General features: G+C 62.6%; 1 protein-coding gene across 2 annotated transcripts; it reads left to right on the top strand.

Annotated features, from left to right (window-relative positions):
• The first annotated feature begins 161 nt into the window (after positions 1-161).
• POLR1E (RNA polymerase I subunit E) lies at positions 162-27,288 on the top strand. Of its 2 annotated transcripts, none has more exons than XM_039910840.1 (12): positions 162-320; positions 3,256-3,354; positions 7,569-7,645; positions 10,380-10,465; positions 11,104-11,162; positions 12,841-12,985; positions 14,032-14,139; positions 15,575-15,671; positions 18,642-18,775; positions 21,852-21,933; positions 22,626-22,757; positions 26,949-27,288. In XM_039910840.1, exons 1-12 carry the CDS (start codon positions 168-170, stop codon positions 27,103-27,105), a joined length of 1,329 nt encoding a protein of 442 aa, XP_039766774.1. In that variant the 5' UTR covers positions 162-167; the 3' UTR covers positions 27,106-27,288. The 2 variants fall into 2 exon arrangements, with proteins under 2 accessions (XP_039766774.1, XP_028911809.1); XM_029055976.2 differs by having other exon boundaries at positions 218-320; positions 3,251-3,354.
• The last annotated feature ends 461 nt before the right edge of the window (positions 27,289-27,749 follow it).

Below are 27,749 nucleotides of genomic sequence, written 5' to 3'. Positions count from 1 at the left end.
GTTTGACAGATGAGGGAACTGAGGCACGGAGAAGTGAAGCGACTTGCCGACGAGTGGCAGAGCCGGGACTGGAACCCGAACGAACGAACGAACGAACGAACGAACGAACGAATGAATGACTGACTGAGGGGACGCAGGAAGAAAGGAAGGCGGGCGGCGGCAGCAAGATGGCTTCCACTTCCGGTCTCGAGCCCCGCCCCTTCCGGTGGCGCAGCCGCAGAGCGCGCGGCGGCCCCGAGCGAGGCGGCGGCCCGTCATGGCGGAGCGCGCCGTGTGGCGATATCGCGGGCGGCGCCGAGAGGGCCCGGACGCGCTGCTCAGTAAGTGTCTCTCCTCCTTCGCCTTCCTGTCCTCCCGCCGCGCACGGGTCGTGGGTTCCAATCCCGCCTCGTGTCTCCCCCAGCGCTCAGAACGGCGCCCGGCACCCGGTCGCCGCTTAACGGACGCCGTCGACATCACCGTCGCGGAGAGCCCGGGCCTGGGAGTCAGAGGTCTCGGGTTCTGATCCGGCCGTTCATTCGGTCGCCTCTGTTGAGCGCTCACCGTGTGCGGAGCACTGTACTAAGCGCTTGGAAAGTGCAGGGCAAAATGGGGATGAAGACTGGGAGCCCCACGTGGGACGACCTCATCGCCTCGTGTCCACCGCAACGCTTAGAACAGTGCTCGGCGCGTAGCAAGCGCCTAACGGATACCTTCATCGAGCGCCGGGTGCACAGCACCGTACTAAGCGCTTGGGAAAGTCCAAAGCAACGGGAGACAGTGAAGAAGAAGAAGAATGATAGTGATGGTATTCGTTAAGCGCTTACTATGTGCAGAGCACTGTTCTAAGCGCCGGGGTAGGTACAGGGTAATCCGGTTGGCCCACGTGAGGCTCACGGTCTTCCTCCCCATTTGACAGATGAGATCGCCGAGGCCCAGAGAAGTGAAGCGACTCGCCCACAGTCGCACAGCTGACCGGGGGCGGGATTCGAACCCGTGACCTCCGGCTCCCAAGCCCGGGCTCTTGCCACCGAGCCACGCTGCCAGGCACTGTGCCGAGCGCCGGGGTGGATGCAGACAGACGGGCTGGACACAGTCCCTGGCCCACGTGGGGCCCCCGGTCTCCGTCCCCCTCTCGTAGGTGACCGAGGCCCAGAGAAGGCAAGTGCCGTGCCCCGAGTCACCCGGCGGACAAGCGGCGGAGCGGGATCAAGAACCCCTGACGTACGCGTCCTTAGTAGCGGTGCGGTGGTTATCAAGCGCTTACTCTGTGCCAGGCGCTGTACTGGGCGCCGGGGCGGGTACGTGCGGGCAGTCGGGTCGGGCCCGGCCCGCGGGGGGCTCCCGGTCCCCGTCGCCATTTTACGGACGAGGCGATTGAGGCCCGGAGAAGTGAAGCGACTTGCCCAAGGCCCCGCAGCCGGGGAGGGGCGGAGGCGGGACGCGAACCCGTGACCTCCCGACTCCCGGGCCCACGCGTCGGGGAGCGGCGTCTCCCAGCCCCGCGGGGTCGGACTGCCCCCAGGCGCTCGGCGCGGTGCTCCGCGGGCAGTCGGGCCGCGGCATCCATCGAGCCCTTGCCGCGCGGGACGACGCCACGGAGTGGGTAGACCCGTTGCGTGCTCACAAGCGGGCGCGCGGTAGGCGCTCAGTAAATACCACTGATGGAGTTCCTCGCCTCCCCGTGCTCGACCGGCCCCGTCGTCTCTCAGCGGGCTCCGAAGCAGCGCGGCTCGGTGGGAAGGGTCCGGGCTCGGGAGTCGGAGGTCACGGGTTCGAATCCCGGCCCTGGCCCCGTCAGCTGCGTGGCCTCGGGCGAGTCGCTTCACTTCTCGGCGCCTCGGTCCCCTCCTCTGTAAAATGGGGATCGACTGTGAGCCTCACGTGGGACGGCCCGGTTGCCCTGTACCTACCCCGGCGCTTGGGACGGTGCTCTGCACGTAGTAAGCGCTCAACGGATACCGACGTTATCATCATCATCGTCATCATCATTCTCTCCCGGGACCCGCCCCCCCCCCCGGCTTGGTGGCGTGTGAGCTCGTTGTGGGCGGGGATCGTCTTCACTGCTCCATTGTACTTCCCCAAGCGCTTAGTACAGTGTCCTGCGCACGGTAAGCGCTCAAGAGATACGACCGAAGGAACGTGGAGCCGGCCCGGCTTCCCCGGATGCCGCTGCGGGAAGGTCGTGCCCGTAGTAAGCGCCTACCGGGCTAGATGAAAGACGCCCAGGTCGGACGCGGGTCCTGAGTCCTCACCGTCGGCTTTCCGGGCCCTCGATCCGTTCGCCCCCTCATTCGTCCACTCGTTCCTTCAATAGTAGCTCTTGAGCGCTCACTCCGTGCGGAGCGCCGGACTGAGCGCTTGGAATGGACAATTGGGCAGCAGATCGAGACCGTCCCCGCCCGCGGACGGGCTCACGGTCTAATCGGGGGAGACGGACGGACAAAAACGAGAGGATTTAATGGCGATAAATAGGATCAAGGGGATGGACACCTGGTTAACAAAATAAATAGGGTAATAAAAATAAATACAAATGAGCGCACGGTGCCCAGGGGGAGGAGCAGAGGCTTAGCCCTACTCTACCTCGCCGATTTCCCACTACGCTCCCAACGCCCACCTACTCGCCGCACCTCGATCTCGTCTGTCTCGCCCCCGACCCCTTGCCTCCGTTCTCCGTCTGGCCCCGGACCCGGTCCCCCCTCGTGTCCGCCCATTCTCCCCGCGCACCTTCGGAGCCCTCGTCACATCCCGCCTCCAACTGGTCCGTCCTCTCGGCCTCACGGGCGCGCTCGGGTCCGCCCCCGCTAGGCGCTCGGATCTTCGCTCCTCCACCCGCGTGCGGGTTCGTCGGTAATTTCTGTCGGCGTCCCTGTCCCCCTCTGGTCTGGGAGCTCTTCGGTCACCGGGATCGTCTGCCCACTCTATTACGCCGAACTCTCGGAAGCGCTTGGTACGGGGCTCCGCGCCCAGTGAGCGCCCCGTAGATTCCCCCCGTAATGGAGAAGCACCGCGACTGGGTAGTAGGGGAACGCTCCGTCCCCACCTGGTCGTTTCCTTTTGGCCCCCCTCCGCTCCTTCCCCGCCGGCGCGTCACTTATTCGACGAGCTGAATCGAATCTTGTGGCGCTGCCGTGTGGGGGGACTGGCAAGGACGGGGGATTTTTCAAACCCTGGCTTGTGAGAGGATTACGGACCCCACCCCCGACCTCGCTTTCTCGCTCGTGCTCCCGGTTGACCGTTAACCTTTTGTCTTTTATTGGCTGTATTGCAGTGCAGTTTTCAAATGGGAGACTCCAGAATTCTGCAAATGTGAATTTTACCTTATATAAGAACAATGACACCACTAATCCTAGAAAGAAGCACAGAAGGATCCTGGTAAGGAGCTTTGTTCTTATCCCGGGGGCAGACCTGACAATTCTCTCCTTTTGGGAGCGGCACCGTTCCCTCGGGACGGTCCTGCAGCCTTTACGGATAAAAACATCCCGGGGCGGCGGGGGAGGGCTGGTTTAAAAACATTGCGGACTAGTGAAGATTTTTGACGTGCTCGATCTAAAGCAAGAAGAGTGAAATGGGATCCCCCGGGCCCGCTCTTCATCCTCCTCCTAATTAATAGACAATGAATGTACGATGTTTTACCGAGCACAGATTAGGGCAGGGCGGTTGGGCCTCTTCCTCTCTCCGAATAGACTTCAGGGGTGGAGTTGGGAACTGCTTCGAAATACGGGGCTTGGGGTGTGGGGACACTCTTACCTTCCTCCGAATATGCTCCGTCAGAGGATAGGTATAGATATATCGTATATATATACATATATACACGTATGTCTGTCGTACTCTCCCGAGTGCTCGGTACCGTGTTCTTGCACACCTAAGTGCCCAACAGAAACCATCGATCGGTTGGGAGACAAGTGGTCTGCGTTTCTGGAGTTGTCAGGAAGCTGGAGGCTGCCTGACCTCACCAAAACGGAGCTACCGGGAGCCAGGGCTCGCCCAAAAGGAGACGAGCGGGGTGGGGGTGATCGTGGACCGTCGTGGTTATGCTGTGCTTCACTGAGCAGTCTCTCAAAAATAGTAACGGATGCGAAACCGTAGACGGTCGTATACGGAGGGAGAGCGCCGAGCGGTGGTTCGGTGCATCGAGGCGGTGTCGGCGGGGGACTGTGGTCGACGCGGACCCCAAATTGAGCCGTACGTCTGTTCCGTTTCGCTCTGGCTCGTTTTCATTGTCATTTACGAGAAGGCCCGGGCCGTCTGGGAAGCTCTTGAATCGGTCCGAAGACGCCGGCTCGCCTTGGCGGAGTTTTGCTTTGGAAAAATGACCACTCGGCGCGTATTGCTCTGGGGGCCCTTTTTTAATCAGCGGGGCACTCGGGCACTCGCTCTCCAGAAAGCGCCGTGCCGACCACTGGGGTCTCGTCTTGCGCCGCCGGGTCGTCTCCGATCCACGGCGACTCCGCGGGCGCGCCCCTCCCGGAACGCCCCGCTCCCCATCTGGGGTCGTTCCGGCAGCGTCTCCGTAGAGTTTTCCCGATAAGAATCGCGAAGCGGTTTTCCGGCGCCTCCTTCCGCGCCCTAAACTCGGGTCTCCGCCCTCTACCCTGCCCCTCGTCGCCGCCGCCGCCGCCCAGCGCGGGTGAGTCCGGACCTCGTGTCGCTCGCTGGCCACTGCTAGCCGCGGTGGGAACGGAAGGGGTGGGCCTCTGCTCGACTCTCCCTCCCGTGACCGAGACCGGCGGAGTACTGGAGACTCCCCGGGTGCCGTCCCGAGAGGGGAGAACGCCGGGGTCGATACCGGGGAGTCACGTCGGGCGGTCACCGTCCCACACGAGGCTCGCGGTCGGGGGGGGGGGGCCGATGTTCTATCCAGATTTTGCAGACGAGACAACCGAGACACGGAGGGAGGGTGGGCGACTCGCCCAAGAGCTCTCGGCTTGTGGGGCCGGTCCCGGGCTTTTCCGCCGGGCCGTACCGCCTCTCCTTTCTTGGCCGAGGAAAGCGTTCCGTACCGCCCGGCGGGCGGGCCGCCCGGTCTTCGGTAGACCAGGATGATTGTCTGGGTAGGGGAAATCTAATCCGAGTCGAGTCGGCTGCCTCTCTTTGTATTTTTCATCGAAGGAAAGAACAGCGGAGGGAAGGGAATGTGTACGGAAGGGACGCGGCAAACCTCCGTTCCTGTGGGACCACCAGGTGTCAGCGAAACCGTGGATTATTTCCGCCGAGGTTCGAAATCACGAACCGAATCTCTGTCGCCGGAGAGCGGTGCGGGATGAGGTTAACGAGCCGGTGGACTGAGCTGCCTTTCGTGGCCGGCTTTCGGATCCAGGGATGCCGACGCGCCCTTCGATATCGGGCCGGGCCTCGCCTCAGAACGGGGTGCTCGGGCCCGAGGTCCGCCGGGCCGGCTCTCTTGCCGGCCGAGTTGCGCGGGCCCCGCCGGGTCCCGTGCGTGACGTTGAGCGGGGCGGGGAGGGAGCGGAGGCTCCCTGGGAATCCCACCCGGCGGCAGAATCCTGCCGCCGCAGTTGCGCCCCTTACCTCCGGCGCTGCCGTGCTCCGTCCAGGTTAGATAGGGTGGGCTTCTTCGCTCTTTCCCTAGTGTCTCTCGCCTCTCGCCCTTCCGTAGCGCGCTATCTTCCCGTACCCCCGCCCCCGCCGCGTGGGGGGTCCTTTACCCGAGGGGACCTGCTCTCTGTGGACCTGACCTTCCGCGAGGTTCCCTCGTAGGTCCCCATCCGAGACACGGGGTGCGTGAGCACCTCTGCGTCTGTATGGGTGTGGGCGAGTCGACGGCGTAGGACGAGAGGACGAGTTGCGGGTCTTAGTCGGAGGTTTCGCGTTACCCTGCGTGTTTATTCGTGCGGCCCCAGATGTGGCGCTTGTGGGTGAGACCGTGGGAGAGGAGAGTAGCGTTAGAAACCCCCTGTCCTGCGGGGGCGAGACCCACGGGGTCTCCGTCACCCCGCTGGGCGGACAGGCGTCTTGGAGGAGCCCAGGGCCTCGTGTTTCACCGAGAGGCCCGGCCCCGACGGTCTTCTCCGGCGGCCCTCCGAGCTACCGGGGCGGGCCGGATCTGAGCGTCTCCGAAGCGCCCCGGCGGTAGGAGAGCGGAGCGCCCCGCTCCGGTTGCCGCGGGCCGGGGGAGTTGTGGGGGAAGGAAGGGGCAAACTCTCCCAGTTCCTCCCTCCCTCTCCTCCGGCTCCCTGCCGAAACCTTCGGGTCGGGACCGCTGGTTCACCTGAAAGCCAGTAAATCTGTCGGAGGGACTCGGGTCGGTGGGGTTAGTCGGTAAGGGTGACGACGACGATGGTGCATTTCAGTGCCGAGCGCCGTTCCGCGCGCTGGGGTGGATGGAAGGTTATCAGAGGGTCCCACGGGGGCTCACGGTCTTCGGCCCCGTTTTCCAGGCGGGGTAACCGAGGCCCGGAGAAGCGAAGGGACTTGCCCAGAGTCACGCAGCTGACGGGCGGCGGAGCCGGGATCCGGAACCCACGGCCCCCGACTCCCAAGCCCGTGTCGGTTCCGCTAAGCCGCGCGGCTTCTCGCGAGTGGGACGATCCCTGAACCTTCCAAGTACTCCTTGCAGTCAGCGGGTTTTTTTATTTTGAGGTTTCTCCGTACTAAAATTGGATTTTGACCCTACGTACGCATCGGCGAAGGGGGATGATGGTAAGCTCCCTTTAAGGAGTGGGGGGGTCGGGTCTGCCAACTCCACTGAACTCTTCCAAGCGCGTAGCGCGGTGTCGTGCACGTAGTGAGCGCCGAATACGTACCACCGGTTGTAAGCGATCCTATTCCGTATCTATCGGACTCTCTCTCGTGAGCCGTTTCAGATTTGCTTTTTCTGTCGAGAGAGTCTTCGGGTGACCAAAACGTTAAAGATAACTTCCGTGACTTCCACGATTCCGTCAAGTGAGGGAGGCGGGAAGCTGTACATTGGCATTTAGGCGGACGTCGGCCCAGCCCCTTCGGCGAAGCCTCGGCGGCCCCCGTAAGAGAGAAGCGGGCAGAGGCCCAGCTCTTCGGTCCTAGGCCTCAGCCCTCCAAACTGGGTGGGAGCGCCGGAACGGGACCGTAATTCCCTTCCTCCGATTCCGGACGCCTGCCGTCGTACGGAGCTGTTTTCACCAGAAGAATCCCCACGTCACCGACTGCCGCCTGTGGGAATCGGTCGTGATTTTGAATGCCGAAGATAAAATCGGGACTCGGATTTTAACGTACGGCGACCGCTCGGGAAGCGGGGAGCGATGCCTCCTTTATTACCAGATTGACCGTTCCGGGCCGCAAGGAGGAGATTTCCTTAGTCCTCTGGTAGAGGCTCGTAGTCGGTCTCCCCCTTTCAGCTCCCGTCCCTTCCGTACGTCAGGCGGTCCCGCCCTCCTCAGCCCTGAAGGTGGAGGAAGACGGGATCCTTGGGTGCGTTCAGTTCAGGGGTTCGGTTCGTCTGAATTGCTTTTCCAGTTAGGATCTGTCCGATGCCCAGTTTATCATGCCAGCGTGAGACAGTGATGAGATGACTGGAATTCCTTCTAGGCGCCGTTCTGGAGTAGGTGACGATTTCTTGTTTTTTTCCTCCCCCCCCCCCCAATTTTCAGGTGGCTGAAACCGACAGACTCTCCTACATGGGAAGCAATTTTGGAGCGGGAGTTCTGAAATGCAACTCTTTATGCAGGTGAGTGGTCTGTGAAGTGTCGGGGGGGGGGAGGCGTGCCTCTGCTGGCAAACTGTCCTGGTCGATCTTGGGGGCCAGGGTTTGTATCCTGTTTTACTGAGCGTGTGATAAAGGAATCAGATAAAAGAAAAGTGCAAGGGTCTCTGGTGATCGGACCCGGCGGTCGGCGCACCGAGCGAAACGGTCGCGGATTTTTTTTAAACGGGGGCTGAAAGCGGTCGGGACGGTCCGGTGCGGTCGTACCCCGCTGATTAAAGCGTGCGTGGCTGGGAGTCTGGGCCCCGTAGGACCTCCGAGCCGGTTCCCTCTCGGGCGAGAACTGGGGGAAGGAGGGGGAGAATGCTCCGCCGCCTGGCTTGCGGTGGCAAGGAGGATCAAAGAGGGGTGCTTAGGGGATCGTGCCGGAGCCGCTGGGGGGGGGCGTCCGGCGCCTCTCTAAGAAAGCTTCGTGATCACCGCGGGTAAAAGTGATGATCACGATAAATAACGGTATCGGTTAAGCCCTTACTGCGTGCCGAGGACTCTTCTGAGCGCCGGGCTAGATGGAAGGTGATGGGGTCGTCCCACGTGGGGCTCGCGGTCTTCATCCCCGTTTTAGAGCTGGGGGAACCGAGGCCCAGGGAAGCGACGCGACTTGCCCAGAGCCCCCCGGCCGGGAAGCGGCGGAGCCGGGGTTAGAACCCACGGCCTGTGACCGTCAGGCCCGTCCTCCTTCCGCCGAGCCACGCCGCTCCTCCGTCCGTGGGGCTAGCGGAAGGAGCGCGGCCGTGGGACTCGGGAGGCCTGGCCTCTGATCTCGGCTCTGCCCGTTCGCCTGCTGGGGGACCTCGGGCGAGTCGCTCGGCCTCGGTGCCTCGGTTGCGTCGTCTGTAAAATGGGGATTAGATCCCCGTTCCGTCGCCTCCCCTGGGCTGGGAGCCCCGTGTGGGACGGAGACTGTGTCTGACCCGATTTTTCTCGTATCTGCCGCGGTGCTTGGTACAGTCAGCGCCTCGTACGCTGTTAGTAGCAGTACTTCCCGAGCGCTTAGCACGGTGCCCTGCGCGCGGTGAGCGCTCAGTGAATCCCATCGCACGAATGCACAGTAGTAAATTTCGCCGGGCTGCAGCTTTCCACAGTGGTTCCCCCCATTTCCCGAAGCCTCTCACCTTCCGCCCCCCCTTTGCCCACCTGACTAGTCCTTGCCGGCTTCCTGCCCAGGCTGCCCTCCGGGACCCCTTCACGGGGATGTCCGACTTCTCGACGTCTGAAAACTGAGCTCCCCGACCTTCCTTCTCAGATCCATCCCTCCCCCGAACCTCCCCGTCGCCGGGTCCCCCGACCCTGGTACTGTCTCTGACCCCTCCCTCTCCTCCGAACCCTCACACGTTGGGACGACTGCTCGGTCCCGGTGGTTTTCCCCTCCGCCGCGTTTCCCGGATCTGCCCTTTCCTCTCCGTCTAAAATCCCCCCCCACCCCCCCCGGTCCGGTCCGGGGGCCCGTCGCGTCCCAGGTCGGGCGCCGTGTCGACCTCCTCGGCGCTTTTCCCGCCTCGGGCCCTCCCCTTCTCCAGTTCGTACCGCTCTCCGCTGCCTGGATCGCTCCTCCAAGACGTCATTCTGCACGGGTCTCCCCGCTCTCCGGGAACCTTCGGTCATTACCCGTTCTTCGCGCCGTCGAACGGGATCTCCTCGCCTGTGGCTCGGGTCAGCCCTCTCTCCCCTTGCTCGGTTACCGTCTTCTCCCACTACGCCCCCCCCTCAAAGGCTTCGTCCGTCTCAGACCGACCCGCGCGCCGTATCTCGTTTTCACCTCTTCCGCTTTCGACTCCTTGTTCGTCCGCGCCCTTCTTCCTTCTCGGCAATTGCCTCCCCCTTCGCGTATCTTCCCATCCCACCCCGCCCCCCCCCCCCCGAAATGGAAGCGGCGACAGGAAGGCTTTCCTGCGTTCCCGGTCCCCGCCCCGGCGTCGCCCGGGAAGCAGAGCCGGAGACGCGAGGCCGGGACGCCCGTCACCCCCTCTCCGTCCCCGTTACCCCAGCCTTGCCCCGCCTCCGGTCCTGTTCCCAAGTCTCTCTCTCATCGCCTTGTCGGCCGGAGTCCGCCGTCGGCTTAGGAAGAAGCAGCGGGGCCTAGTGAGAAGGCTACGGCCCCGGGAGTCAGGAGCCCTGGGTTCTAATCCCGGCTCCGCCCCCTGCCGCGCTGACGTGAGGCGCGGCTCTTTTCACGCCTCTGTGCCTCGGTTTCCCCATCTGGGAAAGGGGGTTAAAAGTGCCCCTTCTCCCTCCCCCTCAGCCTGCCGAGCCCCACGTGGGAGACGGACCGCCTGACCTTGACGATCTTGTTCCTACCGCACACGGGAAGCACGGTTACGGATTTCGTCGGTATTGGTGCCGCTGACTCGGTGGAAACCCCTGCAAGGCGGTCTTTTTTCCGAATGCTTTCGGGAACGTGCCGCCCACGCACCGTCCCTTGGGGCTCCCAAAGCCGCGGGCCGCCTAGGACCCTCTCGAGAGATGCCGGGCCTCCCGGTCTCCCTGCAGGTCGACGCGCCGGACCGGCCCGGCGGAATCCCTTCGCGTCCTTCAGAAGTACGGCGGCGGCGGTCGTGATGACTTTTCAGAGGCTCAGCTCCGTGTCGACGGACGCTATTCCTCCCTCTCGCGGGCGGCAGTCTCGGGAGGTGCCGAGTACAAAACGGGAAGCGAAGAGATGTGAAACGTACTCTGCTTCTGTCTCGTTTCATCCCTGCAGCTACTTCGTCGGTGCCTTGAACAAGGATTCTGGGAAAATGGAAATTTTTGATGCCGAACTGTTTAACATGCAGCCGGTGTTTTCAGGTATGGTCCCGGCTCTTCGGAATCGACCCTACAAAGCGACTTCTCAGTTCGCTCGTCTCGAACGGTGAAGGAAGATCCCGAAATGCTGCCCTCGGAGCCCGTGCGGGAGGCACGCGCGCTCGGCAGGGAGGAGGCGTGAGGATGGGGCGGAGGAAGGGGGGGGACGCAGAGCAGCCGGGAATAGACGGGGAAGGTGGGCGGTAAAGAGGGTGGATTTCTTTTTAGAGGGTGACGGAAGACGTCACGGCGTGACGTACCTGGAGGGGAGCAGAGGTCCACCGAGAGTCTGGCGATATGTGATATCGAGTCCCCGCCCCGTGTAAACGCTTTTCTAGAAGCTCCGGCGATGGAATCGTAACGTGTTAGTGTGAATGGGGAGAGAGACCCATTTCACAGCCCCCTTTTCGGGAGCGTAACCCGGTCTCATCGTGACGCGAGGCGGGCACGAAAGGTTTCCGCTCCTGGATTTTCTCTGTTGACGCCAAAGGAGGGGCGAAAAGACGCCCCCCCCCCCCCCCCCCCCGGGGGTAGGGGACGCGACGCCGGGTTGCAGACCATTTCAGCGGAGGTGTCGGACGCCTCCGGGTGAAGCCCGTTACCGTGCGTGAAGCTCGTTACCGTTCCTTTCGTTCCTCTAGATGACTTAAACGAGAGCGAAGCCGCCTCAGAAAATCAGGCCAAAACGTACCGAGAAAAAGTAAGTGAAACGAAGTCGAGGGCGGAGGGAGAGGGACCGGTTTAGGAGTGGGCCCCCAGCGGAATCTCCGGGCCCCCCGGTCTCCCACCGGCGCGTCCCCGGGTGTAGGTTGGGTTACCGCCCGTGAAACGTTAAGCTCCTAGGCTCCGAGTCGACACGGCCGTGTTACGGCCCGCAGGCGCGAACGTCCTGCTCTCGTGGCATTTTCGGGTCTTTTAGAAACGATTCGGTCGCTTCCCCCCAAAATGGGGGTGGCGGTTTCGTTTGCGACCCGGCGGCCCTTGCCGTGTCATTGCCGTAACGCGGTGACTCTGTAACGTTCCGCCTCTGAAACGGTGTTACACTTGGCCGTCACCTTCCCGCTTCAGCCTAGTGAAGCAGAGAGAGGGCGAGCGGAATCTTAAGCGTAGGTGGAGAGGCTGGCCCGGCTGCGTCTTTTTTGTCGTCGTCGTCGGGTTGGGGTTTTTTGTGGCATCGTAGTGTCTGCTCTGGGCCGGGGACTGTAGGTTAGGTTCGAGATAGTCAGGTCGGACGCGGTCCCTGTCTCACGTAGAGCTCGAACCGACGCCCAGAGGAGTAAAGCGACTTTCCCGAGGTCACCCGGCAGGCGAGTGGCGGAGCGGGCGTTGGAACTTAGAGCTGGGTCCTCTAGACCGTAAGCCCGGCGTGGGCGGGGATGGGCTCTCCCTCTCGCCGAATCGTCCTTCCTGCACACAGCGAGCGCCCGACGGAACGAACGGACGGACTTGGGTCCTCGGACTCCCGGGCCTGCGTTCTCCCCGCTGGGCCACGCCCCTTCTCCGGTCGCGACCTGTCGGGAACCAAGTGACTCGGTGACGGGAACGGAGAAGCAGCGTGGTTCGGCGGCAAGAGCCCGGGCGCGGGGGTCAGAGGTCGCGGGATCCGATCCCGGCCCCGCCGCCCGTCGGCTGTGCGACCTCGTCTGGAAAATGGGGATTAAGACCGTGAGCCCCCACGTGGGACAGCCCTGGTCAGCTTGTATCCCCCCCCCCCCCCCACCCAGCGCTTAGAACGGTGCTTGGCGCGCGGTAAGCGCCTGACAGATGCCGCCGTTATTATTGTTACGCGTGCTCCGACCCGTGCGCGCGAACTGAGGATCCGATGGAGCCCTGTAGGTATTCCCTCTCCCTTGGCCCAAGTGGGGGGGGGGGGGGGGGGGGTGTTCCCTCAGACCGCTTGGCTCTGCCTCAGAGGGGCGGGGTGGCCCGCCGGAGAGAGCCCGAGCTGGGTTCTAATTCCGGCTCCTCCGCCTGTCTGCCGTGTGCCCCGTGGGCGGGGCCCTTCGCTTCCCCGTGCCTCGGTTACCTCATCTGTCAAATGGAGCTGAAGACCGTGAGCCCCGTGTGGGACACGGGGACTGTGTTCAACCCGATCGACCGGCACCTACCCCGGCGCCCGGCACTCGGCGGGCACCGTGATGGTTGGCGCCATATGCACCTGCTTATAGAAGTCTCGCTGGGAAGTGATTCCCGATCTGCCGCTTTGGACACCAAAACAGGTGTCCTAGAAAGAGTAGAGGGTTGGGTTTTTTTAAACCGTGGGCAGGTCGCATCAGATAGAGGTGTTGGGGGCGGGGGTCCGGCTGTGGAATGGGCTGGCCCGGGCTGTGCTGCGCTCCCCTCCGCCCCCAACTGAATTGTTTTTGTTCTTCCCGTAGGTGGATTCTTGCATCGAAGCCTTTGGCACAACCAAACAGAAGCGAGCCCTGAACGCCAGAAGGATGAATGCAGTTGGCAGTGAAACTCTAAACATAGCCGTTGCCAAAGCAGCGGAAAACATCATAGATACGAGGGGTGTGGATGGTGAGCAGCAAAAATGTCTAACCCGAAAAAAAAAAAAAAAAAAAAGAAGGTCTAGGATGCCTCCGGGTTTTTTTTTTTTTGTTTGTTTGTTCCCGGGTTGGTCTTTCGCGATTCCCGTTCCCGGAGGTGGTATCGGGTATTGGTTTGATTTGACCCGTTCTCATTGGGTGGGGAAAAACATTTACGACGAAGACAGACTTTGGGCGTTTTAGGCGTGAGCCCGTCGTCGGGCAGGGATTGTCGCTGTCCGTCGCCCAATCGGCCGTTCCGAGCGCTTAGTACGGTGCCGTGCGCGTAGTAAGCGCTCAGTAAATGCTCTGGAAAGAATGAACGAAGTGCCTACCGTGTGCCGGGCGCTGCGCTGATCGCTGGGCTGGACGCGAGCAAGTCGGGTCGTGAGCCACGCGGGGCTCGCGGTCTCAATCCTCATTTCACAGACGAAGTGACGTGCCCAGAGTCACACGGCGGGCGGGCGATGGAGTCGGGATTAGAACCCAGGCCCTTCCGACTCCCAGACCCGTGCCCTATCCCTAGGCCACGCTGCTTCTCCTTCGGCTGGGATAAGAAGTGATAACGGAAGCTGATCCCTTTTGGACTGGGAGGCGGGAGCCCTGGGTTCTAATCCCAGGTCGGCCCCCCCCCCCCCCCCCCCCCCCGGCCCGTGCCCCTGGGGCAGACGGATACGGAATCTGCATTCTGTCGGTTTCCCCGTCGGCAGATGGGCGGAAGACGCCCTCTGTCCCCACCCCTTAGGTGGTCCATCCCGCGTGGGACGGAAACCATGTTTGATCTCACTGCCTCCTGTCGACCCCGGGGCCTTGCGCCTAATAAGCGCTTAGTAAAGGCCGTTGTTATTTGGTCGGGCGGGGCGGTCGTCCGTCATCCGCGACGGGAGACTCCGTCAGTAGAGGAGGTCGAGATGGGTTGATCTGGATGGGGAGTAGTTTTCTCTCCCCCCCCCCCGCTTAAAATACGTGATGGAAGCGTAGCTTGGGATCGCATTATTCTCATCGAATCTTCTTACGTTCTCTTTCCCCGCTGTAAAGCTTTAGTGAGTGAGGCAACTCTGGATAAATTGCAAGAGGAATCCGTCTTCCTGCCTCCGTGCCACGACGATGGCGCCAAACCAGAAGACGTTTACAGGTTTGAAGACCGTATCCTTTCTGGGGCGGCAGGCTCCTCCGATTGCCAACGCGGCGGGGAGGAGAAAGCCCGCTATCCCGCTCTCGCTGAAACAGTAGGAACAGCTGTGCGAGTAATGTGCGTGGCCTGATTTTTTAGCAGCGAAAGGGTGAGCTCGCGGAATCGTTTGTAGAGCTCTGCGGCTTGATCTGTTAAGCCCGAAGGAATTGGAAGTACGTTCCGAGTTAAACCCGAACCCTGTGTGATTAGAGCCGGTCTTGCCGCGGCGTACGTTTTCATTATGCGGTCTGGTTAATGAGCACGGTCGTCACGGGAAAAGAACGCGTCTACCGGCTCTGCGTCGCACCCTCTCCGGCACTCGGGGTGCCCCCGCGCGCCGCGAGCGCTCCGTAGATACCGTCGGCGGGTGACGCGAAGGAGAAGTGAGCAGACGTTCCCCACGGCCTGCGACCCCGGCCCCGGGAACGACGCGGTGCGCGTCCGGTGCGGGGAGCGTAGGAAGGGATGGTCGCGCGGGTGGCGTTGGTCAGGTTTTGGTGCCGCCCTGTTTCCCGGCCTCCGCTTCCCCGGACTGTACCGTGCCGTACGGCGCTTTATGTTTCTCTGTGTTTTGGACCCTTATAGCGATCGACAGAGTAAAACAACGGTGAGCGGTAGAGGCCTGATGCGTTCTGCTAATGGCGGGCGCGGCGATATCCCAAGAGCTCGAGTCCAAAAACGTCGGTCACGGCGGCGTCCTCGGCCGTCTACCCCCTAGGCGATTTCCGTAGCCTCGGGGGGAAATCCCGCCGTAGTCACGATCGCGAGGTGCGGTTACTGGATTACAGCGGCGCGGCCTCGCGGACGGAGCCCGGGCGTCGGAGGATCTGGGTTCTGATCCCGGCCCCCGCCGCTCACCTGCGGTGTGACGCCGGGCGGGTCACCTAGCTACTCTGGGCCTCAGCGCCGTCATCCGTAAAATGAAGATTCAGTTCCTGCTCTCCCTCCTGCTTAGACTGTGAGCTCCCCGCCCCGCCCCGAGACCTGATTATCTTGAATCTACCACGGCGCTTAGTAGCGTCTGGCACGTAGTAAGCTCTTAGCGAACGCCATCATCATCGTCGTCGTCATTATTATTATATCACCGTACCCCCAGAGAAACCCGTTGAGCCCATTTCTAGGGTTCACGCTCTCTTCTGGGAGATGGCGAGGGAAGAGCCAACTGCTTCCATTCCCTCCCCGGTTCCCTATGAGAAAAACCGCCTTGTGCCTGCCCTTCAGCCGAGACGCCCCGCTATTTGGAAAGGATCTCGGGGCCGGTGGGTAGGTTCGCCGTCTCACGGACGACTCTGCGCCGCCGCCGCCCGCGGAGATCGGGAACGAGCCCGTCTCTGTGTTTTAGGTGACGGAGAGGACGTGGTCCCGTGGCCCGAATTGCTCTGGTCTGTTTCTTGACGTTTACCTCAGTTATTTCCTCCGAGGAATACGAAGCCCTGCAGACTCCATCTGAAGCTTTTAAGAACATCACGTCCGAAGAAATACTGAAAATGGTCCAGACGAGCAGGTAAGAAACGTCCGGACTCGACCTCGACCCCACGGCTCCCCCTCCGCTTGGCGCTCCGTCTCCCTCCTGCCGTTTCTCCCCAGACTCCTCGAGCGAGTCGTCTGCTCCCGCTGTCTCAGGTTCTTCTCCAGCTCCCTCCTCGACCCCCCTCCGATCTGGCTCCCGTCCCCTCGGCCCCGCAGACGCCGCCCTCTCGGAGGTCCCCGGGGATCTCCTCCTCGCCCGGTCCGGCGGCCTCTGCTCCTTCCTCATCCTCCTCGACCTCTCGGCTGCCTTGGGCCACCCCCCTCGCCTTGCCTCCTCCCGCAGACGTTATCCGACCTCGGCTTCGACCCCGCCGCTCTCGCTACATCCCGGCCCGCGCGCCTTCGCCCCTCTAATGCTGACCTTCTCGCCGTGCCTCGGCCTCGTCCGTCCCGCCGCCGACCCCTCGGCCACGTCCCGCCTCCGGCCCGGGACGCCATCCTCTCCTGGTCGTCCCCACGCCTCTCCGGCCGCGCGTTCTCAGTCTCTTTCACGGGCTCCTCCTCCGCCTCCCGCCCCCTGACGGTTCCCGTCCCCCTGCCCCCCGAGGTTCGGTTCCGGGTCCCCTGCCGTTCTCCGTCCACGCCTTGGAGAATTCGTTCCCTCCCGTGGCTTCGGCTAACCGCCTCTATGCAGGTGAATGTACTTACTTCTCCCGCTCCGATCTCTCTTTCCTCTCCGCAGTCTCGCGTACCTTCCCGCCTCCGGGACGTTCTCTACCCGGATGTCCTCCCGTCGTCCTCAAACTTACTACGTCTAAAACGGAACTCCCCATCCCCCCACCCGAACCCCGTCCTCCCCCTGACTTTCCCGTCGCTGTAGAAAGCGCCGCCGTCCTTCCCGCCTCAGGTCCGTGACCTTGCGCCGTCCCAGACTCCCCTCTCTCATTCACCCCGCCTGTTCGGTCCCGCATTGAATCCTGTCGGCTGTCACCTCCGCGACGTCCCTCAAATCGGCCCCTCCCTCTCCACCCGAACCGCTGCCACGGTTAATCCAGTCTCGTGTCCTGTGCCGCCTCGATTACCGGGCCGGCCTCCCGGCCTCCCGTCTCTCCCCGCTCCGGTCCGTGCTTCACCCCGCTGCCCGGATCGTTTCTCGACGAGAACGTTCCGGCCCCGTTGCCCCGCTCCTCCAGAACCTCCGGTCGTCTCCCGTCCACCTCCACGTCAGACGAAAGCCCCTTCCCGTTGGCTTTAAAGCACTCGGGCGCCTCGCCCCCTCCTCCCGCACCTCGCTGCTCTCCTGACTGCCGCCCGGCCCGCGCACTTGGCCCCTCCGGCGCCGACCTTCTCGCTGCACCTCGATCTCCTCCGCCTCGCCCCCGACTCCTCACCCACGTCCTCCCTCCGGCCTGGAACGCCCTCCCTCCTCATATCCGACAGACGGCCACCCTCCCACCCCCTTCGGAGTCTCATCGAAGGCCCAGCTCCTCCAAGAGGCCCTTCTTTCCTCTTCTCCCGCTCCCTTCTGCGTCACCCTGACCTGCTCCCTTTATTCATCCCCCCCCCCCCCCCCCCCCCCCCCGGCCCCACGGCGCCCGTGTGCCCGTCTGTGATTTATATTAATGCCCGGCTCCCCTCGAGACTGTAAGCTAGGGAATGTGTCCCTTGATGGTTTTACTCTCCCAAGAGCTTAGCACAGTGCCCCGCCCCCGCCACTCAATAAATACGATCGAATGAATGAGCGGTGAGGTGAAAGCAGTAGTCGGGCACGGGACCGAGCGGGCTTAGTCGGAGAAGTTCGTATCGAGAGCAGACGGCATAAAACCGGAGAGGCCCGGAGTCATCCGGGCAACTCCCGAGAAGTTTTGCCGGGTCCTGCCGGATGTGCCTTGGTTCCGGAAATGTCTCTACTCCAAAATAAATAGATAGCCTGGTTGAAGTGGCAACTGATCCGTCGGCGGTATTTACCGGGCGCTTACTGTGCGCAGAACGCTGTACTGAGCACCTGGGAGAGTACAAGAAAATTAGGAAACAAGTTCCTTCGTGCTTAATGCTGACTTGCGGCTGTCGGTTTGCCCCCCGTCCCCTCCCCGCTTTCCTTTTTGTCCACTTAGACCGTCGACTCCTCCTACGGCGGGGGTGTTTTTGTTATCTTGAATTGCCGTTCCGTTTGGCGCTTTATCTCCTGAAGCGCTTTACATCGTTTATTTCATCCTCCCAGTATCCTTGTGCCGGGGCGGGGGGGGCTGTTGTCATTGTGAATTAGCGTCTCGCGTGGCGCTCTGTTTCCTCCGGCACTTCCGTGGCATCCATTCCATCCCCCCCGTGTCCCCGTGAGGTTGGGAGGCTCGGATATCATCCCCATTTACTAGGAGAGGAAGCTGAGCTAACGTGGCGGTTAGGCGACCTGCCCGGTCACCCGGACGGTCAGCCGGTACCGCGGGCCAGACTTCTCAACGCTAAGACCCACAGTGTTTCTCTTAGACTAGGCGTTCTCTGCCTTGGGACGGTAAAATATATACCAAAAAAAAAAAAAAAAAGCGAGAAGAAGTGAGTCTCCTGGAGCTTAAAGAGGCGCCGCGGCCTCGTGGAAAGAACGTGGGAGGATTGGTCGTCAGGAGACCCAGGTTCTAGTCCCGGCTCCGGCGGCCGGGTGACCGGACAAGGCGCTCCACCTCTCTGCCTCAGTTTCCTCGCCTGAAAAATGGGACCGAGACCACTGTTCTCCTTCCCTTGCGGTCTGAGAACTCCTTGCGGGACAGGGCCCGTGCCCCGTCTGACTGTGTCGCATTTGGCACGTGGTAACCGTCCGGTAAAGGTCGTCGTCGCCCGCGCTGCGAGAGATCCGGGGGTGTCGCGCCACCCGGCTCGGAACCCCCTACCGATCTGCCGAACGCCGGTGCCGGGTCGTCGATCAGACGCAGCTTCCTCGTACGCCGTCGTCACGCAGTTCTTCGCTCGGCCCCCTCGTAGAGACTGACTCTCCTCTCCCTCTCCGTTCTAGTCACTGCTCCTTTGTTATAGAAGCGCTGAAGTCGTTACCTTCCAACGAAGAGATCCGTGACCACAAGGCCCGCTGTCTTTGGTATCTGAATACTCTCGTGAGATTTGGCTTCCAGAAGGTGATAAAGCGGAAAAGTAAGCGATGGGTGGAAATTTCTCTCCTAGCTCTTTGCACGGGTCTCGGTTTTTCACGTGACAAGAGGAGAGGCCTGGTCTCTGGCCGACGAGGGTTTGGCCTCCGTGTCCGTTGCGCGTCTCTGGGTATTTTGGTTCGGTGCCCTGAGCTCTGTGGGGGAAGAAAACCCGCTCTGCTGTGGATTATTGGGGATATAAAAACCCCTCAGTACAGCAAAATCTCTCACGGCGGTTCCAGAAGGCACAGTTTCTATCTTAATAGAACTCCGGGAGACCCGGTGATTCACTCCATTTTGACAGGCCCAATTTAAATTAAGCTCAGTGGGAGTTTAATTTTGGAAGGAGGTGCACGAGAGGGAAATAAGGAGCCCGCTTTCTTCTTTTTTTTTTTTTTTTTTTTTTTTTAAGAGCCAAGTGCCCTAAAGCTTTCATGTGCTGTAGTTTCTTCTTCAATCCAATGATTCTGGCTGAAATTCCTGAGCCACGGAAGGAAAAGATGCCGTTGATGCCCGGCTGCTTGTTTTGTTGTCTGTCTCCCCGCTTCTAGACGGCGTTGAGTAGGGGACTGTCTCTTTCTGTTGCCGAACTGCCAGTTTCCAAGCGCTCGGTACGGTGCTCTGCACACAGTTAGCGCTCGATAAATACGAATGAATGAAAAAAAGTGACGATACTGCGGAAGGGCGGTCTAAATGCTCACCCGCCCGGTGATTTAGCGGACGTCCGGCCTTGAGAGACTGGGTGATTCCCGCCCCGGAGCCGCGGCAGATCCGATTTGCCATTTCCCCGTCCCGCCCCGGGCCGGAGGTCGGGAAAGCAGATCGGGCTCGTGGATTTCCTCTGGAACTCGGCATTTGGACGGTCCCAGCAGTAACACGGGGGAGGTTTAGCCAGTGCTGACGGGGACCGTTAACGCGGAAGGGGGGTTCCGGGTCGAAGACCGGCTGAAGGAGTTACACGGGGCGTAGCGACGGAGGGAAGGACGGAGGCGCTGCTCCCACGCGCGTTTAAGTACCCGGGAAGCCCGCGCGGCCTGGCGGAAGGAGCAGAGCCCCAGGGAGTGGGAGAACCTGGGTTTCGATCCCGGCTCCGCCGCGCGCCCGCTGAGTGACCTTGGTTGGACGAGTCACTCAGACTTCCCCGTGCCCCAGTCCCCTCACCTGCGGGACGGAGACTCGGTGCCGTCCTCTCTCCTGCGTAGACTCCGAGCCCCACGTGTCCACCCCGGCACCCAGCGCGGCGCTCGGCGCCTAGTGAGAGCTTAAAGTGCCGCAGTCCTCGGCAGCACATACCCGTAGTCGACGAACGTGGCGAACCCGAGCCCTTACGAGGGGCAACCCTAGTTTCCCATCGGAGCGGTCGGCGCGCAGAGACCGATCTCCCGGCCGAGGCAACTTGGGGCTTACCTTGCTTCCTTGTGGAGGTGTAATTGGGCGGTAATCATCTCCAGTTAATACCGTACCGGTGTCTGATGGCTCCCGGGTGGGAGCGGTAGCGAGTCAGACGCTCAACCGGAGGGGAGGGGGTGTGGAAAATCGTCTCCGGTGCCCCTTGCCCCGGTACGCGGTCACTCGAGCGTGGCCCGCCCGCGGCCCTCCGGCGTGCGCGGCGCCCGGCACGGAGGCTAGTCCGGCGTGCCGCCCACCGCCCCCGGGCACCGTCCGCAAGCAGCAGCGGGCCTGAGGGGGGCCGGCCGGGGAGCGCGGCGACGGGTCGGCCCCGTGGGCGCCGGCGGGGCGGGGCGGGGCGCCGGAGCGGCTCCGGCCCGCCCCGCGCGGCCCGTCGGAACGAGGGGAGTCCCGCCGGTCCCCGGCCGGGTAGGGCCGTGTCCGAGAGAGGTTCGGTGAGGGGGAGCCGCCATCTTGGAGCTGGCCAGCGGCTTCCTGCCCCGAAAGCTGTGGGGGGGGCGAAGGCGTCGGGCGTCGGCCCCGCGGTGCCGAGTCCGGGCGGGGGCGGCCGGTCGTCAAGAGCCGTATCCGTTCCCACCGTTTTCATCTGCGACTCGCTCTGACGCCGACACGTTTATCTATCTAGAGTCAGGTGATCGTCTGTGGAGCCTCGGGGGGGGGAGGGGCGGATTTTACGAAGTGATGGTACATTAATCGGAAAGTTAATAAGAGAGGGTTCCCCGTGTTCATTTGAAGCTTTCCAAGAAGCCCGGTTTAGTGGTGGAAATCGCTGCTAACTAACCGCGTCCGAGTTTTACTGCCTTAGCCTAGAATATCGTATCCGCCGGACACGGGAAGTGGATTTGTGACGCGCTCTCTGTTTTTCCCGAGAGAATCGTTCTTCACCGTTCTTGTTTTTTCGTTCTCATCTCTGACTTTTAAAGCAGTAATGAACTAGAGCTCCGGCAAGGACAGATCAAATGAAAACTATTTCAGTCTCTGTTATTACATCCATTTTCCCCTCCCATACGTCGACCAGAAGAACCCTCGCGCCTCAGCCCTGACCCAGATTCCCTCGCGGGTCGGTTGGTTTTTTTTTTTACGGCAAGCTGCCTCGGAGCCATTCCGTTTTAATAGCGTAGCTGCTTGCGGGTTGGCTTTTTTATAATTCCGTTCATTTACCCTGATGCCCGGCTACTTGTTTTGATGTCTGTCGTGTCCGTGTCCCCGTCCCCCCCCCCCCCCCCAGGCCGTGAGCCCCTTGTGGGCAGGGGTTGTCTCTATTTGTTGCCGAATTGTACTTCCCGAGCGCTTAGGACGGCGCTCTGCACCCAGTGAGCGCTCAATCAGTACGAATGAATGAATGATGGTATTGGTTAAGCATCTACTGCGTGCCAGGCGCTGTTCTAAGGCACCAGCGTAGATGCCAGGTAATGGGGTCGGACACGGTCCGCGTCCCCCGTAGGGCCCGCGGTCTCAGTCCCCATTTTACAGATGAGGGAGCCGAGGCTCAGGGAAGGGAAGCGACTTGCCCGAGGTCACGCAGCAGAGAAACGGCAGAGCCGGGATTAGAAGCCAGGTCCTCCTGACACCCCCCCCCCCCCCCCCTTACGTGTTCCTGCGTCGCTGTTCCGATGCGAGGAGTGGTTCGCTACGACGGTCTGACGGTAGTTTCTTCTTTTCTCTCCTAGGTGCCCTGGGGCAAGGCATTCCTCACATCATTAACTCTAAACTCCTGAAAAACTTCACCGTCTTAACGTATAACGGTGGCAGGTAACGGCATTTGGGATCACCGTTTTGCACGCGGCGGGAAGAAGCGGAATTTTATTTTTGAGTCGAAAGACCCTCCATTCTCCGTGCGGCTGTTCCCAAGCCAATCTCTTCACTGTGAGAAAACTGCCTCCTTGGGCCGCCCCCGTGTGTCCCTGCCGCTTTCCGGCCTCGGTTTCGGAGACTGCCGACGGTGTCCCGCGTTGGCTTTGTAGCCGACTGAGGCCCTTGACCGTCGACTTTCATTTGAGAAATTTGGGGGGGGGGGGGCGGGTTCGTGTAGACAAGAGGTGGACGGATCCTTTCCCCTCCGGGAAACCGCCGGCAGCCGAGCGGGCCCGCCCCCGGCTTTCTTTCCGGCGTTCGGAAGAGGCAGTCGTTCTTCCCTCGGGAAGGGGCGTGCCTTTTTAAAAAGGGCAACGCGTCCCTTAGCCTCCCGAACGCGTTGCCGAAAAGCGACTGACGCGGGGAGGGTAATCGACGGGTTATGCCTGCCGGCAAGACGGTCGCAAATCCGAGGTGCCATTTCGGCTTCCCCGGTTAAGAGACCCTCGTCCCCCGGCCGGCCTCGAGACCGTGGTGTGAAAGGGTCGATCTGGGAGGAGAGGGGGCTGGGGCTTTTAGTGTAGCTTCACTCGAAGGGCGTGTTTTCGCCAACCTCAGACCCGGTGTGACTTCCTCCTGACGTTTCTCAGGGTCCAGAACTTGATCTCGGCTTCGATGGAGGCCAAAATAACAGCTTACGTCATAGCGCTGGCCTTGCACGTGAGTGACTTCCGGATCGATCTGACCGTGTTACAGAGGGACATGAGACTCGGTGAAAAAAGGTGAGAAGCACGGGTAGTGGCCCGTTGTGCAGTTGAGGGGTTTAGCTTTAAGCTGCCTTTCCTCTTACAGCGGACCGGAGCGCGTGGAGATCGTCCCCCGACTGGCCATTTACTGAAGCTCGTCCGTTTCTCCCGAACCCCCGAAGCCCGTTATGCACGAGTCTTTTATTAGAACTGTAGGCGGGCACCACGTTCAGCCGTATTTATCGAGCGCTTACTGCGCGCGGAGCGCTGCAGAGAGAGGAGTCCCCCCGTGACCTCTTCCCCCTCTCCGTTTTCTGGGATTCCGGCTCCTCGGTTTCCATCGCGCGGGGCTCTATTTTCAGATTTGGCCCCAGGGCCGTACTGGCCGATTCGCCGGTCGACTGTGGAGTTTGCCTGCCTGGTCGACGGTTGCTACCTGGGAGTTTCGCGCCCTTCGCCAATCCGTCAGTGGTATTCATTGAGCGCCTGCCGTGTGCGGAGCACCGTGCCGAGCGCTTGGGCGGGCTCAGTATAGCGGTGACCCCGGCACTGAGCGGGGGGGATATGGGCCTTCCCCCTCGGGAAGCCACATTGGATTTGTCGGGCGGGGGGACGAGAGTCTTTAGTTGAGAGGAAGGGTGGTTTGTCGTTGGGTTTTTTTTTTTTTGCAATCGTCGTCGTCTCGGGTTTCTTTTGTTTTCCCCACTGAGTCGGAACTGACGTCTTTCTTCCCGTCTGGTGACGAGCGGGAGTTAGGTTTGAGCGGAAAGGTGACGGACGATCTGATAAAGGTTGCCCCGTGTCGAGAGATGCGGGCGTCAGAGGAAGCAGTTGGCGGTTGTAGAAATAAAATCCACCGTCATCCCCTTCGTAGTTTTCAGTGAGGTTGCCTGCATTTTCGCTCCCGCGGAGCGGGCTCTTGGGGCCCTCCACAGGAAGAGAGCCCCGGGTGGTTACCGCTCGGGAACGGCAGCAGGTTTTCCCTCAGCCGACACGAAACAGACCCTTTGGCTCCTTCCTGATGAGTGCGCCCCTCTTTCGGTCCGAAGTCTGCTTCCCTTCCATTTTAGAATTCGGGCCCCGTCGGATTAGTTGAGCAAGAGATGGATGCTGCGTTCTCTTGGGCGGCTTTCGGTTCTCCACCTACGTACGTGCACACGGACGCCCCTGGGAGGGGCCGGAGGGCTGCCTGCCGCCGGGCCTCGAATCAGAGTTTGGGGGGAAAGGTTGTGGGGAGGAGTCACCCGCCAAGGCTGTATGGCACCAAACCGATGGCACTCGGAAAAGATTCGGCGGGGTCCGTGTTTCGGTTTCTCTCTTTACAGCCTTCACGGAAAGTTTCGCCTCAATTCCACATTCAGGCGCGGGTTCGCGGGTGGACTCTGGAGTTCGGCCGGTTGACGGTGGCCACCTGGGAGCCTCGCTCCCGTCACCGGTCGACCGATCCGTCGACGGCGTCTGTGGAGCGCCTGCTACGTGCCGAGCGTTGCGGGGGGGGGGGGGGGTGTCTGACGGAGCGCCGGGGAAGGGGGAGGGGTGCGGGGGTGAGGAGGGGCACAAGATGGGTGGGACCCGGGGCCCGGGGAGGGGTCGATCCACCCCTGCCGTCGGGGCCGCTAAGTAGTCGCGCGGCGGGGGTGACGGCGTCCCGGGGCCGAAATGTCGCGGGGCGAAACGTCCCGGCAAAGCCCCCTCACACCGCGAGGGACCCGTAGCCGCCTGAAGCAGAGCCGGCAGATTTAGCCGGATTCCCGGCCGGTGCCAGACCGGTCAGGACGAGGAGCCCCGTTGCCCCGGCGCGGTACAGGTTCCGGTCGTTCGGATTCTCGCGTGCCCCCACGGGCGCGGCTACCGTGCGGCGGGGGCCGGCCCCGGCCCCGTCGGCGCGGTCCGGGCCTACGTTCTGCTGCTTCTAGGGAAGCCGCACGGCCCAGCGGATAAGACCGCGGGACTGGGAGGCAGGAGGAGCTGGGTTCGGATTCCGGCCCCGCCGCCCGTGCGACCGTGGGCGAGCCGCTCCGCTTCTCTACCGCCCCGGTCACCTCATCTGGAAGACGAGGGTCAAGACCCTGAGCCCCGTGTCGGGACGGGGGACGGTGTCCAGCCTGATTGACCGGCATCCGCCCCAGCGCTCGCAGCGCTTGAGCGGCGTCACCCTCGCTGGGGGACCGCTGCCGGGCCAGCCGGGAAAAACCGCCTTTCCAATAGGTGGCACTTCCCCGGCGTTCAGGAAACGAATGGCTCTCCCGACCGCCGCTTAGACCGTTTCAGGGCGCCACCGACCGTCCTCCTCGGGTCCCCGCGGCGGAACGCCGGCGGACCGGGCAGGCGGGCCCGGGCGGTCGGTGCCCAGCGTCGGCCCCGCCCCGTCTGGATTTGGAGGCCGTCGCCCGCCTCGCTCGGCAAATCCGAGGCGTCCGGACGTGACGGGGCACGGCCGGGGATGGACGGACGGAACTCCGGACGCCGTGGGCTCCTTCCGGGCGAGGAACAGAGCGGCGCGGCCCGGCGGCAAGGGGCCCGGGCTTGGGAGGCGGAGCCCGTGGGGTCCGCGCCCGGCTCCGCCGCTCGTCGGCCGTGTGGCTCCGGGCCGGTCGCTTCGCTGCCGGGGGCCTCGGTGACCTCGTCTGGAAAATGGGGATCGAGACCGCGGGCCCCACGTGGGGCATCCCGATCACCTCTTGTCTGCCGCTGTGTTTGCTTGCCACGTCGTGAGCGCTTAACGGGTACCGTTACTGTTAGTATCAGTAGTGTTCTGTTCGGTCGGACTCTCCCAAGCGCTCATCGTGGCGCTCTCCACTTAGGGAGCGCTCGGTAAATGCGACCGAGTGACCGACTGACGGGCGGAGCGTATGTAGCGGGTCTTCCCGAAAGGGGGATGAAAACGACCCTTGGGGGAAGTGCAGAGGTCCGTTTTGAGGTGGTGACGGTGATGATGCTGGCACCCGTTAAGCGCTTACTGTGTGCAGAGCGCTGTTCGGAGCGCCGGGGCAGATACGGGGTCGTCAGGTTGTCCCGCGGGAGGCTCGCACCTGATCCCCCATTTTTGCAGCCGAGGTCACCGAGGCACAAAGAGAAGAGACTCGCCCACAGTCGCGCAGCCGACCAGTGGCCGGGCCGGGGTTCGAACCCACGGCCTCCGGCCCCCGAGCCCGGGCCCCCGCCACCGAGCCCCCCGCCGCCTCTCCGAGAACGAGCGAACGCCTCCAGCGTTTCCCGTGGGCCTCGTGTGTCGTCGTCGGGTGCCGTCGGTGGTATCTGTCGAGCGCCTCCCGGGTGCGGGGCGCCGCACCGAGCGCTTCGGATCGAGCAATGCAGCAGAGCCGCCCCCGGGGAGCCGACGGCCTAGAGGGGGAGACAGACGACGCTATAAATAAACAACGTAGAGCTTGCGAGCTTCTCAGCTCCGTACGTGAGGGCTCCTCTCCCGTGTGGATCCGCTCGCGGCCGACCGGGCCCCGTCTCCGTCCGCGGAGCCGCCCGCCCGCCCGCGGCCCGGTCGGGTGCCCCGTGACGTCGCCCGACCCCAGTCGCTAAAACCGGCCTGGAGGCGGAGATACGGTCGGCCGACGCTGAGATTTAGACGTCTCCCCGGCCTTGGGGACCAGCGGGAAGACCCGGAGGCGTAAATGGAGCGCGGTGGGGCGGGGTCCCCCTCCGCCCCCCTCCCTGGTAGCGGCGGGCACCTCCCCACCGAAGGGGACGGGGGCCGCCGACCCGGTCTAGACCGCTCCGATTCGGGAAGCGAGCCGAACCGACGTCGGGGCGTTTCGACCGATCGGTTTTCGTCCTAAATGGCGTCCGTTGAGCGCTCGCCGCGTGCCAGGCACTGAACCAGCCGCGGGGGTAGACGCGAGGCCGGACGCGGCCCGCGGGGGGCTCGCGGTCTTGGTCCCCGTGTCGCAGCTGGCTCAGCCGGGGCGCAGAGAAGTGAAGCGGCTCGCCCGAGGTCACGCGGCGGCCGCCAGGCGGAGTTGGGATCGGAACCCGGGGCCTTCTGGCTCCCGGCGGCCTCGCCACCGGGCCGCGCCGCTCCTCGCCGCGTTGGGAGGGAAGCGTGTTTACCGCGGGGCTGTGGCCGTGGACGCCCGAGGGACCTCGCCCTCCCCGGCCCCGCGCTCGGCGTCCCGGGGCCGGCTCTTGCACCCCGTGGCCCCGTGCGGGAGTCGGGCCAGCGGATCTCGAGATGCGGCGCCGACGGCGGGGTTTTCGTTTTCTTTCGCTCAGGATCCTGGAGATCGCCAAAGCCATGCGATTGAAGGTCTCCAAAAGGCCGGTGCCTGTGGGAGCTGAAGAGGAGGATCACAAAATGGGAATTCTGACCCTCCCCCTACCCGTCTACCGGCCTCCCAACAGCCAACGGAAGCGCAAGAAGATGTTCTGAGACCCCGCCGGCCGGCGTTTCCGAGAGAGAGTCGCGTCGCCTCACGCGAGACCCCGCCGGTGAAACCGCCCGGCGGCGGCTCCTCGCGCCGTCGGGCTTATCCGGCCGGGAACCGGCATTGTGATCCCGCGGAGGACCGACCCGTTGACCGGGAAAACAGATTAAAGGCTGCTCCGACGCTGACTCTGGTCTCCCTCCTTCCGTGCGTGCCCTCCCTCGCTTATGAACCATCCCTTCTTCGCGCGGCGGCGTCCTTCTCGCTCGTGTGAAGCGGGGTCTCTTGGGGGATATCGAGGTGGAGGGAGGGAGGAGGAAAACAGGTGATCCGAGTCACTTGTGGAACCCCCGGGCACTGCCCAAGTATCGGCTTTGCGGAAATTCAGCTTTTCGCACCGACTGGCTTGTCTTGAGTTTTTCATCTGCCCGCCTTAGTTTGGGATCGGTGGCAGACATCTCGTCCCCTCCAGCAGAGAGATGCAGGTGCGAAATCCCACGGCGTGTACATCTATAAACGTTTTTTGGGGGGGGGGGGGGGGGGGGGTTTAATTTTCTGGAACTAAGCTTCTGAACAAATGTGGCCCGTGACCGCGCATCCTAAAATAATACATCCAGATTTTGTTTGGGGTGGGGGGGAGAGATTGGGT

This window comes from Ornithorhynchus anatinus, chromosome X5 (genome assembly GCF_004115215.2).
Source record: "Ornithorhynchus anatinus isolate Pmale09 chromosome X5, mOrnAna1.pri.v4, whole genome shotgun sequence".
NCBI lineage: Eukaryota > Metazoa > Chordata > Mammalia > Monotremata > Ornithorhynchidae > Ornithorhynchus > Ornithorhynchus anatinus.
Note: the sequence above shows the minus strand (reverse complement) of the source record. Positions and strands in the feature narration are given on the sequence as shown.

Excerpts from the sequence above, each read along its gene's own strand:
- POLR1E (XM_039910840.1), top strand. The coding sequence starts at position 168 with ATGGCTTCCACTTCCGGTCTCGAGCCCCGCCCCTTCCGGTGGCGCAGC. Across the intron at positions 18,776-21,851 it reads GAAGGTGATAAAGCGGAAAA|GTGCCCTGGGGCAAGGCATT; the intron begins GTAAGCGATGGG and ends TTTCTCTCCTAG. Across the intron at positions 21,934-22,625 it reads TTAACGTATAACGGTGGCAG|GGTCCAGAACTTGATCTCGG; the intron begins GTAACGGCATTT and ends GACGTTTCTCAG.